The sequence below is a fragment of the Cyprinus carpio genome, chromosome A18 (genome assembly GCF_018340385.1).
Source record: "Cyprinus carpio isolate SPL01 chromosome A18, ASM1834038v1, whole genome shotgun sequence".
NCBI lineage: Eukaryota > Metazoa > Chordata > Actinopteri > Cypriniformes > Cyprinidae > Cyprinus > Cyprinus carpio.
This window is the reverse complement of record NC_056589.1, coordinates 22,392,515-22,412,396: the sequence shown is the minus strand read 5'-3', so window position 1 is coordinate 22,412,396 and position 19,882 is coordinate 22,392,515. Positions and strand designations below refer to the sequence as shown.

Here is a 19,882-nt window from a genome sequence, read left to right as displayed (position 1 = left end):
CTGATTTGGTAACACTTTAGATGAGTAAATACATGTTTACTATTAACTAAGAATATTCCCTCAATAAAACCCTAAGTAGGAGTTTATTGTAGGAAATTCTTAGTTAATAGTAACTATGTATTCCCTATTCTAAAGTGTTGTAGTTGGTGTTTAGGTATTGGGTAGGGTTAAGGGATCCAGAATATGGTCATGTATAGAAAATATGTATATAAAACTACTAATAATCAGCCAATATGCTACTAATATGCATGCTTATAAGCAACTAGTTAATAGTGAATAGTGTTCCCTAATCTAAAGTGTTACTACTGCATTGTGTGAGCCAGCAAAGTGTAGATATAATAAAAATAATGCTGATGTCTTAAAAATGTATAATAAAAAACTATAATGAGTTGTGCATTGTGATGATAATAAATCATCTTTTTTTAAAATGTACTGTTTGTATGAAAGCAATGCATTTTGAGAACCAGCAGGGTAGTTTTTGTTTGTTTGAATGCAATGCGTTTTGTGAGTCAACATAGGTAGTTAAAGGATAATGTTGATGATGTCATTGATTGTGTGATGTAAAAATGTACCTTATTTTTAAGTGTTTTTCTTTGTTTTAATGCATCGGCTGTTGTGAGCAAACATGGGTAGTTGGAGGATAATGCTGATGATGTCATCAGTGGTGTAAGGATAATGGCACAGCAATAAATCAACTTACATTGTAATGTGCTTTTTGTATGATCGCAATGTACTACCTTGTTCTGGTATAAAACAACAATTGTAAACTTCTCAGTACATTTCCCCTGCTGATGACAGTGGTGACAGCTGGAGGCAGAGGCATCAGTAGCTATGGGCTATTTTGTCTCTCTGCCAGAGTCTAGAGCGTTTTTCCAAACAGAGGACCCACTGTGCTGGATTTATAGGCTGCATGTTCACATACTCACACACACATTTATCAGAGATGGAATGTCATGTCACCAAACTCCAATTGTTTGTGTGTGTGGTATGTGAAGAGGGTTTATAATTTTTCAAAGTAGGTCTTATTTTTGGAGTAGGCGATATGTAAATCATATGGCACGTTTATCCATGACCCATATTAAATATGAAATTTAGCACAGCATTAGTATGTATGTGTATATATATATATGTATATATATATATATATATATATATATATATATATATATATATATATAGATGAAGTTTTAAATAAATGGTGTAAAAATATATATAGTATATCAAACCCATTTATCCAGGCAAAAACACCATTGTCCATGATAATATGTATATATATATATGATATACATATGTATGGGCATGGTGGGCATGTGTTTAAAACCTTAAACTTAACAAATCATAAAAAACAAAAATCATACTTTAATGTCTTTGTGACTCCATAAACACAACATATGTTCATATACTGGGGTCAGACTTTAATGAATATGCAAGTAATTAAGAAAATCTTCCTGCAAACTCTTTAATAAAATGCAAAATTTGAATCCTTCAGTATAGATTTTGTTTCTAGACAGTTGGTTGAATTATCGATTCTGTTTTCCATGTCATTGATCATAGTCACATATCAGGACAAGTGCATCTCATTGTTGCACACACTAATGTGTCACATCATAAAAACAAAGGAGTTAAGTGGGTCTAGATGGAAGGAGAGACTCTTGAACCATCAGTGCTTATAAATGACTGATGATATGACACTTGCAAAAATACCATGGAGACCTTTTCAAAATTCAAAACTGCCAAAACAATCTATTGGCTTGGGCAGACAGACTTTATCAGTCTGTCCAAAGGAGCTCTTGAAAGGGCAGAGAGGAGGGATAGTAAAGGAGAAAAGCGAGAGAGCAGATGTTTGGTCACTGGGAGCTTGCTAGGGCTCAATGCTACTTTAAGCTGCAGAGAGAAACTAAAGGAATTAGTAAACATCATTAACTGAGTAGAGATTATAACCAGAAATCAGGGGTTTTCTGTAGTTTGATTATGTTTTTAAATTTCAGTAAATGTCCATAACATTATAAAATCAAACTATTCTGTGACAGCAAACACACTGTAATATGAATTCATAAAGGATGATTTGCTTTTCATTTGTTTATTTATTTAATTTCATTTATTTATTTTAAATAAAAAGGTCTGTGTATATAATATTGTAGTACTGATTGATTATATAATATTATATTATATTATATTATATTATATTATATTATATTATATTATATTATATTATATTATATTATATTATAGTAGACATAATATGTTATATAAAGAATAAATACAAAATTTCAACACTTATTAAAGGTTAGAATAATCGCTAACACTTTATTTTAAGGATCCGTTCTTGTTATTAATTAGTTGCTTATTAGAATGCAAATTGCTAGCACATTGGCTGTTTATTAGTACTTATAAAGCACATATTAATGCCTTATTCTGCATGAACGTATTTTAGATCCCTTTATCCACCCTCTAACTAAACTTAACAACTACCTTACTAACTATTAATAAGCAGCAAATTAGGAGTTTGTTCAGGGATAACTCTTGTTTAATATTGAATATGTGTTCCCTATTCTAAAGTGTTACAGAATAATCTACACATTTCTTAAAGTAAATTTTTTACATATAAGGGACACAAACGGCATTTGGCTTGTAAAATGTCCCTCTACTCTGTTTCTCTCATATATACACTTCTAGGTTCTCATTGAATTAGGCATAAGGAAATTTGTCATCAGCCAATTTCCTTGGTTCACCCTGCATAGCTTAAAACATTCTGAACTCGAACACAATTTCATCCTCTTCCATTTCCTCCAGGACAAATAAAATAGCAGGAAAAAAGACTTTGTCACCTCTCAGTACATTTTGTCTGAAATGAACAGGACCTTTCTAGTTGTACCATGAAGGAAGGTTGGCAATTTAAGGTAAGCATTAATATTTATTGTATTTAAAGTCAAATAAAGTCCCTTACTCACCCTAAACCAACATTAAGACCTCTCATAAGTCCCACGCTGTTCAGGTTCATAGATAACCACAGACCTATCATTGCATAATTGGCTAAAATGAGAGCAGAAATGAGCTGAATCCGCACGATGGCTCAACAGCTCCAGTGCCCATCTCATTCAAATGGAAGCGGCACAGCTTCGAACCATTAGTGACACCGCAGGGATCTAAGGCACATTATAAGGCTGTCCAAAATATTCACAGTACAAAAAAAGTGTTTCTTATAATTTTGACAGTTCAAAGTGCAAGCACAGGGCAGGGACAGACTGATTGCTTCCTGGCGAGTGAATTTCCAGGCTTTCTCTGCCTCTGAAGATGGCAGTTATGCTCTTAACTCAGGGGCCAGTGCCTTGGGCCTCACCGCAGGGTTCGCAGAAGTGATGTTAAAGCAGGGTAACCCCTATTATGACTTAATTTGCTAATATATGTCTTCAGAATGACAACATGCTGATAGAGGATCTCGGAGCAGTGTAAATGAACAAATCCCCTGGTGTGTAAGTGAATGACATGCTGGACTTTAAAGTCAATGACAAACCTAAATGCACTGTATTTACTTAACTTGAATACCAGGGGGTATCTGTCTGTCTGTCTGTCTGTCTGTCTTTCTATCTAGTGTACTATCATCCTATCATCTATCTGTCATTCTGTTGTAGGTGGCATTACATTGTGAAACATGGTTGGTATTTGTATTCTAAAGGTCTGTTTCTGATCTGATAGGAAGAGGTCAATACACATTTGCTGCATTCCCCACGCAAAACATCTTAAAGCTACTTAAAGGTCCAGAAACATTGTGCTTGTATTAATAATGTGTGAAGGATTAGCATGTACAGTGAACAGCAGCTGTGTGAATATCTGTTGTTGTGAAAAGGGCTCATTACACTCCTTCCCCATTTACTGAACTATCATCAGCTTTGCCTTGTGGTCGTGCCAAAAGCACTATTTCTCAGCCCCCTCACCTATTATATTTTGAACGTATTAAGTCACATAAGCACCCATAATGGGCTTAAAGCAGCCATTGTTTACCTCGAATCAACCATGTGCAATTTCCATTTTTGATTTCCCTAAAACCTCTCAATAATGAATTATTTAATTTATTATTTTTCTCTTTTTAATTAAAGGCTCATGAGAATTACCAGTGGAAGAGCAACGCTAGCCAAATTAGACTCTGATGCCAAAACGAGCGTGACATTTCCAAAAGTATTTTAAAGTTCATGTAAGAGCGTTGCCAGTACAAATGGTTTCAAAAGAATGCAGTCAGAAATGTTTTGTCCTTGTAAATAAGCATGATTACTGATAAGAGTTGTGGTAAACAGATGGGAACATTTCTGTTTTCAAACCACTGACTCTCTTGTGGAGTCACTGTCAGCAAACAGCTGATTTAGCAGAGCTATATTGCTTACAATATAAGTTGGCTAAGAGTGGCCTTGTGACTGCTGCAATATGATAATTAGACATAATTAGACACTGACCTTGTGGTACTTGGATTGGATATTTATTAATGATGTACAGCTGTTTGAGATTTCTTTATTTGTACTGGGTAAAAATAACTCATTGAGGCTGGTACCAAACTCTGCATTAAGTGCTCTCAAAGTCCTTCAAGACAAGGAAACTGAAAGTGATTCTGTCTTTCTCACTGAAATAGCACAACAGAAAAGCAGAAAACTGAAAAGAGAATGTAGGGGATGATAGGGAAAATATGAGCCAAGGGCAATTATTTGAAGTTACCTCCATCCGTTCGTCTTGTTTCCTTTCGTCTGAGCAGAAAGAGGTGAGACCAAGTACAAGAGCTAAAATGGAAAATGCGCCTAATTAGTTATTTTCGGGTATTAAATACAGTCTAATAGTGGACCATTATGAAATTTTCCTGGCTGGCATTTAAAGACCAAAAAGCACATTTAACACTGGATGCTCATGCTGTACACTGAGGTTTTTTTTTTTTGGATTGTTACCCATAATTTTTGTCTTGTTTTTCAGTGAAACATTTAAACATCCTTTAAACAATTGATACATTTACTAGAGAAATATATTGTTTTCATCCCTTTGACAAGTGCTTAAGAAAAAATTTGTAAGAAAATGTATCTTGTTTTAAGTAGGCTTAGATATTTTTAGTAGAAAACAAGAATAAATGCTGGTTAAGAAAATATTATTATTATTATTATTATTATTATGAATTATTATTTTGTTTTTAAAATGTGTTTATGTACAGTACAGATCAAAAGTTTAGAAACATTACTATTTTTAATGTTTTTGAAAGAAGTTTCTTCTGCTCATCAAGCCTGCATTTATTTGATCAAAAATACAGAAACAAAATGTAATATTGTGATATATTATTACAATTTAAAATAATTTTTAAATTTATTATACTTTAAATTATCGTTTATTTCTGTGATGCAAAGCTGAATTTTTAGGATCATTATCACATGATCCTGTAGAAATCATTCTTATATGATGATTCATTATCAAAAGTTGGAAACAGTTCTGCTGCTTTATATTTTTTCAGAACATGTGATACTTTTTTAGGATACTTTGATGAATAAAAAAAAAAAAAAAAAAAAAAAAAAAGAAGCTATGTTTTTAAAATATAAATATTTTGTAATAACAATATACACTACTGGTCAGTAATATGGGGTCAGTAATTTTTTTTTCTTTCTTTTTTTTAAAAAAATAAAATCAATACTTTTATTCAGCAAGGATGTGTTAAATTGATAAAAAGTGATAGTAAAGAATAAATGCAGTTCTTTTTAACCTTTTATTCATCAAATATATTAGACAGCAGAACTGTTTCCAACACTCATAATAAATCAGAATATTAGAATGATTTCTAAATGATCATGTGATAGACTGGATGTTACATGTGACACTGAAGGCTGGAGTAATGATGCTGAAAATTCAGCTTTGCATCACAGGAATAAATTATTTTTTTAAAGTATATTCAAATAGAAAACTATTATTTTAAGTTGTAATAATATTTCACAATATTACTGTTTTTTCTGTATATTTGATCAAATAAATGCAGGCTTGATGAGCAGAAGAGACTTCTTTCAAAAACATTAAAAATAGTAATGTTTCCAAACTTTTGACCTGTACTGTATGTAATTATTTATTCAGTTAGTTAGTTAGTTAGTTCTACTTGTGTGCCTGGGATGTGAATTTTCTAAATGATGGTAGGGCACTCATATCCGGTAGGACTCCTATCTGAGTTTTCATAATGAAAATATGATTTTCACCTGGACAACATACCTGTTTGTCCCCTCCTGATGACAGCCCTGATTGTACAGTTTAGTTGATATGAGAAGTAAAATTGCCATAGTTGAAAGTGAATTTACACAGCGTCCTGGCACATGACAGTGTTTAAGAGGTAATACATGGCAGCTGTTATTTATGTGCTTTCAGCAAGCATTTATAACTGTTTACGACTGACTCTTGCCAAAGTGCTCCCTTTATTATAGTCTGTTTATATTGTGGGCTTGTGTCTGCCGGTCTATGTAAACCAAGTCCTTGTGTGAAAACAACACGCAACTCTGAGGAGCCAGACAGGGTCATGTCCAGAGGTGCTTCAGTACAGCATCATTGACTGTTTCATTATATTCACAGAGGGAGGCTTTGTCCCTCATATCACAGCCAGCTGAGCCAAAGCAACTCCTGTACTAAAATTAGCATAAGACTGGAGCCTTGAAAGTTTCTGTACCTTACAGAATCACATTCCTCTTGGAATGTGACACAACACATTACAGACAGTAGACAAAATGAGTTTGGATAATATATTTTATATCAATAAGTTAAAATTTGGTATTTAATTAATATATTTCACTTACACTTTTATTAACGCTTTTATTATATATTATGTTAATATTTACTTAATATTAATCAATAAAATTTTAATAACTGTATATTTTTAATTAATATATTTATTAATAACTATAAATTATTCCATGTATGTCTCTGCGACTGTATTTATTACAGTATTCCTAGGGCGAAACAAAATTTGCTGATGGCTACAGTGTTGCATTATACTTCATTGAATACATTCAATAATATATACAACAAAAATAATTAAACTCCAAACACCATATACATAAATATTTAAACAAAAATAATTTCAATATTCACATAACTATATCATCAAAAATAATTTACTTTAATATTATTGTGGCATGTTTCTAATATTTTATTTGGTATTTTATATTTATTGTATGTATGGACTGTATATTTTAGTCCTTGATTTTTATTGTTTAAATACTTAATTATTTTTCTTAATCCATTAGTATGTTTTTAACTTTTATATTTACATACCCTATTATATATTTCCTTCCCATATGTTTCTATATTATTTATATTATATTTTTATTTTTATTTATTATTTTATTATATTATAGTATATTATATTATATTATTTATTATATTAGATTATATTAAACATCATATTATATTATATTACATTATATTAAACATCACAATACATTAAAGAAATTAGACAAAGTGAGTTTGTATAATCTTTTCCTTTAACAGGTTCCTCTGAATCTGTTAACATATTATTGTCGTACTTAGTATTTGCAAATGACAATCAACAGTAGGTCATATTCATCTAAATTATTCTATTTAGTCTACTTTAAAATTGTGCGAGCCCCTGCTGGAAATTTGCATGTGTTTGGATGGAGAAAGTGCACTGTGTGTGCACGTGACATTAGCATGTGGTGCTTCATTAAATATTCTCTCATCAAGGTGAGCATTTTTTTTTTTTTTTAATTTGGTTTCTTTTCCGCTGAGCTACAAATCGCTCGTAATCAGCCACGGTGACATTTTGCAGCAATTACGCCCTTGCTGTTGACACTTTCCTGAGGAGTTTTTCAGACAAATTGTCATTTTAACACTTTGCCTACCTTGAGGGAATTGCAGCGATGGTAGCGAAAGCCATTTCAAATCAAAGGTTTTACCATTAATCAGAGCTTTATTCTCTTCACTCAGTCACCTGTACCGATTGCTCATTTTTCAGGTGTGCACTTGCATTTTAATCTGCATCTGGGCATAATTATTTGCATGTACAAGTTCTCTTCCCTCAAAGTCTCTTTTTAGGAGAATTATTACTGGACTAGGCCTTTGATGGGTGCTTTTGTCAAATCAAATTCACAATCAAAGATAAAAAGCCTCTTCTATACACACCGTATGTGAATTCTGAAGAAGAATTATATACCACATAATATGCTAAAAATCTCATCACCCCAACAACCACCAATCATCCCTCCTCTCCTCCCCACTATCTCTCATTCTCTTTCCCCGGCCATTTGTTTACTCTGTCTCCAAAGCAGATTGAGCATTTCCAGCATGTGTGCTCTTCTCTGGAGGAATAGGGCATGCACTTAGAGACTAGACGGGAATAGACTGCAGATGGAGGGCCCACTTTAGTACTCAGTGTGGGGTCTTGGCTTCACACTCGTAGCTCCTATCTGCTGCTGGAGGACTGTCAGAAAAGAGTAGGCTTCTCTCTGACCCTTTTATCTTGGAAAACTCTGTGTGTTTTTTATTTGTTATTTTTTTGCTAAAAACTCCTAAAGGCTTTCCCCACTGATTTCTGGGAGAGATGGAGACTCTTCTCCCGACCACCTACAGGGATTTAAACTGTTTAATTCAGGTCGTAACTTGGATTATTTAAGCAGTGTTATTTAAGCATTTAAAAGCCTGTTCTGCATATTTATAGTCGTAATTATGAACCTAATTATTAGTTTTGCACAAGTTATGGTTATGTCCACTAGCATTTCTGAGCCTATGCAAATGGGAGGCACAGTTGTAAAACCTCTCGTGCAGTTTAATGGAGTGAAATTATGCACACACATCCAGCACTCTCTCTTCTACTATTTAAATGACAAACTTTCCTCTGAGGCCCCTAAACGTCACATATCGGTGTCCTCACAGTGACTTACTAGCATTTTTAATATTCAGATGCTTTTGTATATTTGTACATTTAATTTTGTAGAAACATAATAATTGTATAATAAAGACTTGACTTTTTCATTTAGTGGATTAAACTCAATGTGCTTCTAGGTTAAAATGACTCACAAATGATGGAGTAAGTCACATACAGTATTAAGAAGATTCCATGTGACTGCATGAATCAGTGTAGTGGGACACCTGCTTACCACTTTCCTTCAGATCTGAGAGCGAGGGTCTTTAGTAGTTTTGTTCACACACACCCTTTCACATGAAAACACACACATACACACCACATCTCTCCCCACAAAAAAACATCCCCAGTTGTGCCACTGAGGTTCATGGAGAGTTTTACAAGTTGGTCTATGTGCCAGCCCCGAGTTGGCATGTGCATTTTTCAGACATGGAGGATTCTCTCTTGGTTCAGGAAGACGCAGGCCTTCCTGTGGATACTGAGGGTTGAGATAGTTCTTTCACATAGTTGACAGTACTTTTGTCACAGAGGAGATCTGTAGTTGTATGCGATCAATAGTGTAACAGCAGAAAGAGGAATCCTACGGCATTCCCGTAGAGACAAAGCGAGAAATATGTGCCAGGGTTTTCAAAGATGTGCGTGCGTCCTTTTTGTTATAGGTTTTGAAAGTGTCCTGCTACAAGTTTTGAATCAAAGATAAAACACATGATCTGAATTGCATATAGTATAATTGTGAAATCAGTAGAAAGGGTTTTGCTGAAAAGGACATATTTGTTTATTATTGTTTGTTAATGGGGATTTTTGGGCATAGTCATTAATTTAGACAAAGTTATTTTGTTTATTTTGAAGTGAAAAATTGCATGTGGCATGTTGTTGGGTTAGGGTTAGGCCCACACAATTGTTTTGTGAGTTATGTCTCTGAAAAAATCAGAACTTAGAATAAGATGCCATGTAACCAGACAACATTGAAAATTTGATTGGCTGATATATATGTACTTCCAGGACCAACAAGAACATCCATTTTTAATAAATAAATAGCTGCCCACTGCTCCGGGTGTTTGTTCACTGCTGTGTGTGTGCACTTTGGATGGGTTAAATGCAGTGCACGAATTCTGAGTATGGGTCACCATACTTGGCTTTATGTCACTTCACTTCACTTTTTTTATGTCCTAAAATCCTAGTGCATCACATGCAAGAGCAATCAAAAACATCCAAGTTAAGTTTAAGTAATAAAACCCTCATATATTCCCAAATGACAGAACACAAAGCATACAGGCTTGATCTCAGTCTCGGTTGAAACCAGCTTTGATAAGCACATTAATCTGTCTCAATCACTGGGATAGGAGAAATTCGTGCCCCCTGGTCCCTTAGAGACCTCCCCGGCCCCTGTCGGCAATGTAACTGCTCCCCGGTAGTGGCAATCTGCCTTTGATCTGTGCTAATCTAATTAACGGTTAAACAGCAACACCTGTGCTCTTCAACATAAGTGCTGCTGCCACTTCCCAGATGGGCTTTGATGGCCATGATGAAACACCTCCCTCCCATCCCTCTTTCCTTCTTCCTCCTCCTCATTTTCTACCCTCATCTCATCAGAAGGCCTGGGTGTAATAGGGACTATTTCCTCCCCATTACTGAACTGTAATTGACAGCGATTAGTCTGTGGTTGGACGATGCACTTGATTAGATTAGCCAGGCTCCTTTTTTTCTGCTCTGTTTCTTCAAACCCCATAACCCCAACCTTGACCCCAATTACCCCCACACACGTCAGAAGATTCTGCATCTCTTCTGCTTATCATGAGCTCATTAATTTGGTTGATGAGTTTCTGTAAATACGTCCAGAGTTAGGTGTTGGATTTGTGCTATGAGTCTTTCATGCCATGCAAAATGTCCTAAAAACTTTATCAGTGGAATAATCACATGCTTGAACACTTGTGGGTTAGCGGTTTGTGCATGTGCTTTGATGATTCTGGCTTGCAAAGTCTACATCATCTCCCTATACCACTTCCAGACCTCTCTCTACTTTTATAGCCTATAATAGTGGTAAATTCAATTTTATCATGCGGTAAAGTGAATTATTTCTCTGAACATTTCATCAGAGTTCATGCAAAGTCTCTATGAGTCTTGTTGTGCAAGATGTCCTGAAAACGTTCAGCTGCATCATATTCACAGAGGCGTTACATCTTGACTTCTGTCAAAGCTGTGACCTTACTGGTTAGTGCAAGTGTGTATTGGGCTGAAGTGCTCATGAGGATGATGCAAGTTCAAATCAGCCAAGAATCATTCCTTATCCTGTTTTCTTCTCTTCTCCCATATCCTCTTTTTTCTCTCTCTTTCTTCTCTCTCTCTTTCTCTGTCTTTTAAATCTATAAAGGCAATAATGACCAAAAAAAAAAGAATAATTTAATTTATTATTCAAGTCAGTATTGTTTTTATCAGTTAAAATGACTGCTTGCTATATGCCCTCTTCTTCAAAATCTTTTTTGTTGTTGTGAAAAACAATGTTGCTTGTAAAGTGTACTTGAAAAGTGTTCCATACAACCATCAGATTTTACCATAATGTCATATGTCATAAAAAAATGGCAAATTGAATGGGATCAAGCAACAAACTGTATGAAATATGTGAAACCCTAATGTGGGTAAACCCTTCAAAGTCTTCAATCCATGCTTTTTCATGCTTTTAACCACATCTGTTATGAAAATTCCTGTCCTAGTTCACATCAGCAACAGCGATGTGTGTGATATTAGGTGATTGCATCCAGGCTCTTTAGTTGACATCATCCCCTCTGCGTCTCTCCAGATGCCAGGATGTTGACTCGAGAGAGCCACAGGGCAGAACTTCTGTTTGAAATGTCAGAGGCAGGAAAGCGCCAGAGATCAATCCATGCCCCGTGTCACATGCGCACACAAAAACACACTCTAAATCGAGACAAAAGGACAACAGATGAGAGAAAAAAATAAAATGAGGCTCCCTCCGAGATCGCTTTTTGCGTGGACCCGGCATGCCATCAGTAGCTTTTCTATTAAAGGCTTTGTTTTTGGGGAAGGCTTTGATCCTGGCTCCATAATCATTCAGCCACAGTTGGTTGTTTCACACACTCACCTCTTCAACAGAATTATCACAGGGCAGCACATAATACTTTCGCTGCAGCAACAAGTATTTCCATATGCAAGACCATTCTATGACTTCTCTATTAATATTCAAGCACAGCCTGAGACTATAATAAATTGGGTTATGTCATTAGCGGGAAACGATATCTTGCTGCGTATTTGCCAAAGGGAGAGGAGTTTTAGGAGGGAACGGCATCCTTCTGCGAGGCCGTGTGTGTGGCGAAATCTGAATAGCTTTCTAAATTGACATGCAACGCTCGGATGATCGTTAATCATAATTGGACACATATTTGCATATTGCAGTGTCAGTGGCTTCGTCACTGGGATTGTTCATGCATTAGTGTTCATTTTTTAGTAGCAATTAGTCTCCATCTCATGATTCATTTATAAAATACGGCTGGATTTTTGAGCTCCATTAGTGGACTTCCAATGAATCAAGCGACCAAGCGCAGAGAGATCCATCAGATATGACGGCTGTTTGCTGCTTTAAAGTCATCAGTGATTAGGGGGATGAGAGACATGCTGAAGGAGGCAACACAAAGAGAGTTTTGCAGGAACTTCTAAAATGCTACATAGTTGCACACGTCACTTTGCGAGGAAAATGGTCAAAAGATGAAGTGGGGAAGTGGCCGGAGCTCATTCAGCAGTGTGCATTGAAGCGCAGTGTACAGTAAGCAAATTGGGGTGAATCTAGAAGTTTAATGAAATCACTGCAGGATTTGTGAAGTTTCAAAACAACTTTTGTCGGAGGGAATGGGTTCATTAGGTGTAGCATTTTACAAATTGCCAAATATAAGATTAGACTATTTTCTATTTATATACTGTATTTTAATTTATCCCTGTGATGGCAAAGCTGAATTTTTTTACCACTCATTCTTCACTCCAGTCTTAAGTGTGACATTATCCTTCAGAATATGCTTCTAATATGCTGATTTGCTGCTCAAGAAAAATGTATTATTATTGTACATAATTATGTTGAAAAAGCTGTACTGCTTAATATTTTTGTGAATTCTTTAATGAATAGAAAATTCAAAAGAACAGTAATTATTTGAAGTCAGTAATTATTTGTAACATTATACATATCTGGAAAAACTTTCTTTTAAGGATCTATTCTTGCTATTAATTAGTTGCTTATTAGCACGCATATTACTAGAATATTGGCTGTTTATTAGTACTTATAAAACACATATTAATGCCTTATTCTGCATGGCTTTATTCTAGATCCCTTAATCCAACCCCATACCTATTCTCACATATATTAATAAGCAGCAAATTAGGCGTTTATTGAAGGAAAAGTCGTAGTTAAAAGTGAATTAATGTTCCCTATTCTAGAGTGTAACCAAATATATTTTCTGTCACTTTTGATCAATATAATGTTCCCTAGCTGAAAATCAAACAGAATTTAAAGGGATACTCCACCCTAAAATGAAAATTTTGTCATTAATCACTTACCCCCATGTCGTTTCAAACCCATTAAAGCTCTGTTCATCTTCGGAACACAATTTAAGATATGTTGGATAAAAACCTGGAGGCTTGAGACTTGTCCCATAGACTGCCAAGTAAATAGCAGTGTCAAGGTCTCAAAAAAAGGTATGAAAGCCGTCGTCAGAATACTCCATCTGCCATCAGACGTGCAATCTGGGTTATATGTTATAATTGTGTTCCAAAGACGAATGGAGCTTTTATGGGTTTGGACCGACATGGGGGTAAGTGATTAATGACAAAATTTTCATTTTGGCCTGGAGTATCCCTTTAAGCTCATATATATATATATATATATATATATATATATATATATATATATATATATATATTCATACTGACCCCAGACTGTTGAATGGTATATAATATGATTATTATAAATATTTAATTACATTTTTTGTAGTTGACTAGAAATAATTGTTTTATAGTTGGCACCTTTTTCTTAAAACAAAAATTAAATACAAATGCAAAATGATCATTTTGCACTCTGACAGTGATGCATTACTGTGAGGTGTCAAAAATAGATTCAGGAGTCCCAGAAGCAGCCTCTAACACTCATATATATTCACAAAAACATATAAAAAATGGTGTGACCAACAACCCTGTTGCCTCTTTAATTTAATTTAGCTCTGTTGTATTCTGTTTACTGTTTGTTTGTGTATGTATTTGCAGTCAGAAATTCACTACAAAGGCTCATCATCAGTCCAGCTGATGTTTAAGAGTCAGGAGATTCTCTCGAGTAACTCCACGCATGTTGGCTTCATTTCCATCTCGCCACCTGACTGTCAGCCTTCCAACCCATCTGTAGACACACACAAAACATCCTCATTTTATTTGCATCAGCACCCAGCCATCGTCACATTTAGACAACCATTAGTGAGCGCCATGCACAAGTTGTTATCTGGGGAATTCCTGGGAAGCGAATTTGTGATATGTTCCTGGGTGTGCGATGTTCAGGCTGACTGGCATTGTGACTCCCCTCTGAGCTCAGTGGGATACCGAGCCAAAGGCAATGTGCCATGATCCAGCAAGCTGCTCTGCCAGTCGCCTACTAATGTCCATCTCACTTGGCCCAGCACAACATGGTATCATGTGCGACTGAGATGAACATGGAAATCATGTGCGAATGTAAATTATTTGGATGGAATGGAAACAAAAAGTCAGATTTGCGAAATGTAAAGTCAAAATTCTGAGGGAAAAAAAGGCAGAATTGCAATATGTAAACTCAGAATTATGAGAAAAAACAATTCTGAATTGTGAGCTTATATCTTGCGATTCTGAGTTTATATGTCACAATTTTGGTGTAAACAATTTTTGTTGTGAGATAACAAGTCACAACCTTATTATATATGTTTTAATCCCTTGGCAGAAATGGGCTTTTATAAATTTCTGACACTCATCCTGAAAATATTCTAGGGTAAAAGCGGCTTTTATTTTTTATAATCCTAAATGTAAAATGATATCTTACAGCCATTAAAAATGTATATTAAAATTCCAATTAAAAACAATATAAAATTTAAAATGAGATTTTAAAACATCTTAAAAATAGCATTTACATGTAAAAGGCAAAATAATGAAGGGCCATGGTGTTAATATATAGACATGATGAGTTGATTTACAAAACGGCCACATATATTTTGTATACCATAATTTGTGCTGTACTGAAATCATTGAGCACAAAAAAATAAAGCATTAAATGAGACAAAGCAAAACGGCCACATAAAGTGAGAGAAGAGTACAGAGAGGTTAAAATTACACAATTTATTCAAGACAGTGAAATAAAGTAAAATAAAGAAAAGTAATAAGAAATATGGAAAAAAAGAGAAATTAGGATAATATTCCAGGGATTGAGTGAAAACATAAGCCCATATAACCATCCAGATTGCAATCATGTAGAAGTATTAAAAACTGCCTGTGAAACTTACAGGAGGCATAATCATATCTACAACTTTACTCCAATGTAGTTAAAGCTATGTGAAGCAACCCTTGTGAAAAGGTGTGAGAAAGCCAGCTGGAATAAAAGTGAAATACTGCAAGGAAGACAAAGACGTGGCCAGCAGAAATATTGAGAGATTACCTACACAAGACAAACGGGTTATAACTTTATTCATCATTTCAGATGCTTCTTCTGTGGCTTTTGTATGTTCATTATGTTCTTGGGGAATGAAAGGTAGAGCGGTGAATAGGCTGAGAGGTTGGGAAAGGCAGACCGTTTCTTTCAAAGCACTTGAGAGAACAAAAAGGGGCTACGGAAGCATAATTATGACATCACATCTTTTGAAGCAGACGAGGCGGTATCACGTTCAGTGGGTAAGAACCAGTTCCCCCCTGCTATATATATATTTCCACCTTCTAAAGCCTATATTACTTTAGTCCTTACACACTTTGGCCATGGGAAAAGCCTTGATCTATTACACAAGGTGCTTTTGATTGCATTATGTCTGATTTATAATAAGTGTTATAGGACGGCTGACATGAAATGGATCTGTCGTAAACAGAAACACAAAAGACATATGAATTGGATCCAGTTTGTGAAATGACTGACATAACTGGGGCGCAAGAACAGTTATTATGCAATGTGAAATTAATGTATTGTGTCTCGTTTCACATTCAAAGGCAGACCTGGGATGTTTCAACACTCTTCCAGATTGTTTTAATGGGTTTTGTATTTTTATGGCCTTCAATAGCACATGAGGAGGTCACAGGTGCATTGGCGCGATATATTTGAGTGGGTGAATGCGAGAGATGGGAGACTCATTAAGATGTTGTCACGCTACACGAGAGCTTCCTGCAAGCCTTTGACGGCACCAAGATTTACAGTAATCTGCGCTCACGTCCCTCTTATCCAGATGGGTTTCTCTTATTTTTTCAACTCACAGGTCTGTGAAGTACCATCTGTTTATCAGCAGTAAATAAGTTCTGAGTCGTTCGTCAGTGACAGCCGTCCTAACCGATCTCAGCCACCGGAAGCTCTGTGCTTCATGAAGGTTTTAAAAAACAAATTATTTCACCATGATATGTCTGATGAGGTGTAAAGCTTGAACGTTAGTGGTATTAAACAATGCACATCAGTAACTTTCATGTGCATTTCTTAGCTTGTCTTATTCTACACAGTGTTGGAAGTGTTGAATTATATCAACAACATAGCGTGAAGTTTCATGAGTTTTCACATGTTGGAGATTAATTGTCAACAGCTTAACTTGCAAGCAATTCTCACTAAAATAAACACACTCACACGTAATGTCTAAATTTGGTTAGTTCAGATTTTTGGCAACTTATGTATGAGCATTGCTTTTAACCGGAAAATACTGTTATGATCTACCATCTAATGTCACCATTTAAAAGTATGGGAAAATTTATTTTTAATTGCAGTTTTTATTTCCATTTTCATTTCAATTTTAGTTAAAGTTTTTGTAATTTTATTTAGTATTATTATTATTATTATTTTATTAATGTATATACAGGTTTTATGTATTATTATTTTATGTATTTTTTGTTATTTTAGTATTTCATAAACTAACTGAAAATCTGAAATCTTACTTTGGTTACTAGCTGGAAAAAAAGTGTAAATTAAAAAGAAAAATTTTACATACGTAAATGTTAAAATATATTTTTGAAATAAGTTTTATATTTTATTTTAAATCAGTTTATATATATATATATATATATATATATATATATATATATATATATATATATATATATATATATATATATATATATATAATTTAATGAATTTATTTTTGGTTATAGTAGTTTTAGTTAATTATAATAACCCTGCTCTGGGAGGAGTATTCCACTTTCATTGGATCATTGAGATTCTTTCAATGTCATGCCTCAGTTAAACTGGGGAAAAAAGTATATCCCTCTTTTGTTTCACTTTAAAAGATACTCTACTGCCAAAGTACATCCTTTTGAGTCACTAATTCTTTTTTCTGTTCGTTTTCATTTTCTTTTTAAAAATCTGCAATGTACTGTGATTTTTCCCTTTATTAATTGCAACAAATGACGTACTTTTGAGCCACCATTTGAAGCCTGAGATAGCAAGAGTAATTTATACAGAGAGGCAATGCACCATGGGTAAATGACTGCAGCACGGGCCTCCTGGGCTTTATGTGAAACAGATGGATGAGTTTTATTAAGCATGTGGTATTTAACATTGCACTGAGTGGGATTTCAATAAAGGAAATAAATGTTAGCATTAACAGCACCTCCCTGTGTAATGTGCCATCATGACTTTCCAGTAGGGTTGACTTATTTTAACAAATGCTTGTTGTCTTGTATTTATGAATATTGGGCTTTTGGTCTGGAGAAGGTTTTTTCCCATATGATGAGTAGGTGGTGTTCGATAGATATAAAGCTTTTTCAACCACAAATTTGTTTTGATAAATTTATAACTTTTGCTTTGTGTCAGAAAAACCAGATGTCTATATAAAACTTTTGTGCCCATTTCTTATGTATTCATGCAGTGATTGCAGGATATTTCTCCTGAAATATCTCTGAAATAACCTTTCTCTTAAAATTACATTTCAGTAATTTGTGTTTGTCCGCTGTCTTTCACAATCTCTAAAGAAAACTACTACATATAATATAAGTAAACACACACACACACACACACACACACACACACACACACACACACACACACACTATATATATATGTGTGATTTTATATGTGTATATATATATTTACTTATTATATATGTAGTAGGGCAACTTCTATATCAATCTTGAATAAAATTGCTTGCAATGCAGTGGTGCCTTGTATATCTCTTTCACCAGACAACTTCTTTCTTAAACTATGAGAAAATAAGCTTTTCTTTTCACACTTTTTCACACTGGTGTAGACCAACCAATCAGTTGATCAATCTATGGTTCAGCTAACATTTGAAAAATTTAAACATTAGAATTTGTCATGAAAAGGCTAATTGCATAATTGCAAAAAGAAAGTCTCAATTCTAGTTTCAATTCTAATAAGTCTGTTAGATGGGGGGGGGGGTCCTTTTCATCCCCTTTTCTCTCACTCTTTATTTCTTTTTCTCTCACATCTTGGCATTCTGGTTAAAGACGTGGCCTTGAAGGAAAGGTGATGTGGGCGTTAATTGACCTTTGAAAAGTGACTGCAACTTGACATTTATTTAGATTAGCACCTGTCAGGGAGCGTCAGTGCTCTTTCATGAAGCCTTTATCATTGTTTCAGGACCGTCCCCTGAAGAAGGCCTTACACAGGAAGAAATGTAAATAAACAAAGAGATATTTTGGTCTCATAGATCACTGGTCAATCATGAGCAATAATGAACTTTTTGTACCGATTGACTTTAGTGTTTGAATTACCAATGATGAACTGTGAGATGAGATGAGCTCTTTTGAGGTGAAGCCATGACTTCAATACAATGATTGGTTGATTAGATCTTAATTACTCCATTTTACCAGTTAATTTACGATGTAAGCGCTCATTAACAGTATGTGGTGCTTTTCAGTGCACATTGACAGTGTCTAACCAGCAGTAAAGCAGTCATGGAACAATTAATTGTTCTTCAATTAAGCCACTTAAGCTCTTATCACGACTGTACTCCCTCTGTCCTGAAGCTCAACTGTATGTTCCCAACCATGTTCTCATGTGTCCACAGACTCTTCCCACCACACAGTATGAGCTAGAGATTGTGGCGAAGGACATGGCAGGAAGTGAGGTGGGTCTGACAGGAACTGCAACAGCCACCATCACCATCACAGACAGGAACGACCATGCCCCTGAGTTTACACACTCACTGGTAGGAGGAACCTTTTTTTTCCCTCTTCCTTTTTTCTCTCTTCCTTTCTTAGTAATGTTATTCATTGACTATATGTGACCTGCTCCATAATTTTCAGTCGTTGTGACCCAGAAACACAGTTTTATACACTGAATGAAAAAGTGTCAGCTTTATAATGATACAAGTTTTACTTTTCTACTTTTCTATAATAAGTTGAATGGCTGCCACAAAAAAAAAAAAAAGAAAAGAAAAAAAAAATGGCGAATACAAAAAAAGGCGAATACAAATATTCCAAACATTTTTTTTTTTTTTTTTTTTGGCACAATTTTTAGATTTATTCAAACAAAAAGGTATTGGAAAAAAGTATCTAATGCTCACCAAGGCTTCATATATTTAATTAAAAATACAGTAAAAACAGTAATATTGTGAATTACAATTTAAAAATATACTTTTTGATTTTAATATAATTAAAAATTGATTGCTGTTATGGCAAAGCCGAATTTTCAGCAGCCATTACTCCAGTCTTCAGCGTCACATGGTTCTGTACTGATTTTGTGTTCAAGGAATATTTCTTATTATCAATGTTGAAAGCAGATGTTATACTTAATATTTTGATTAGATAAGAGCATTTTTTTTTCTTCACAAAAGGCTTCTTGCGACTTCT

General features: G+C 34.7%; 1 protein-coding gene across 4 annotated transcripts in view; it reads left to right on the top strand.

The window, feature by feature from the left end:
• The window catches only part of LOC109109916 (cadherin-13-like), a 283,438-nt gene that overhangs the window by 208,070 nt on the left and 55,486 nt on the right, over positions 1-19,882 (top strand). For all 4 annotated transcript variants that reach the window (XM_042775469.1, XM_042775468.1, XM_042775471.1 and 1 more), the window contains one exon: positions 19,099-19,239. In XM_042775469.1, the coding sequence (XP_042631403.1) occupies positions 19,099-19,239 (141 nt within the window). The remainder of the gene's footprint in view (positions 1-19,098; positions 19,240-19,882) is intronic.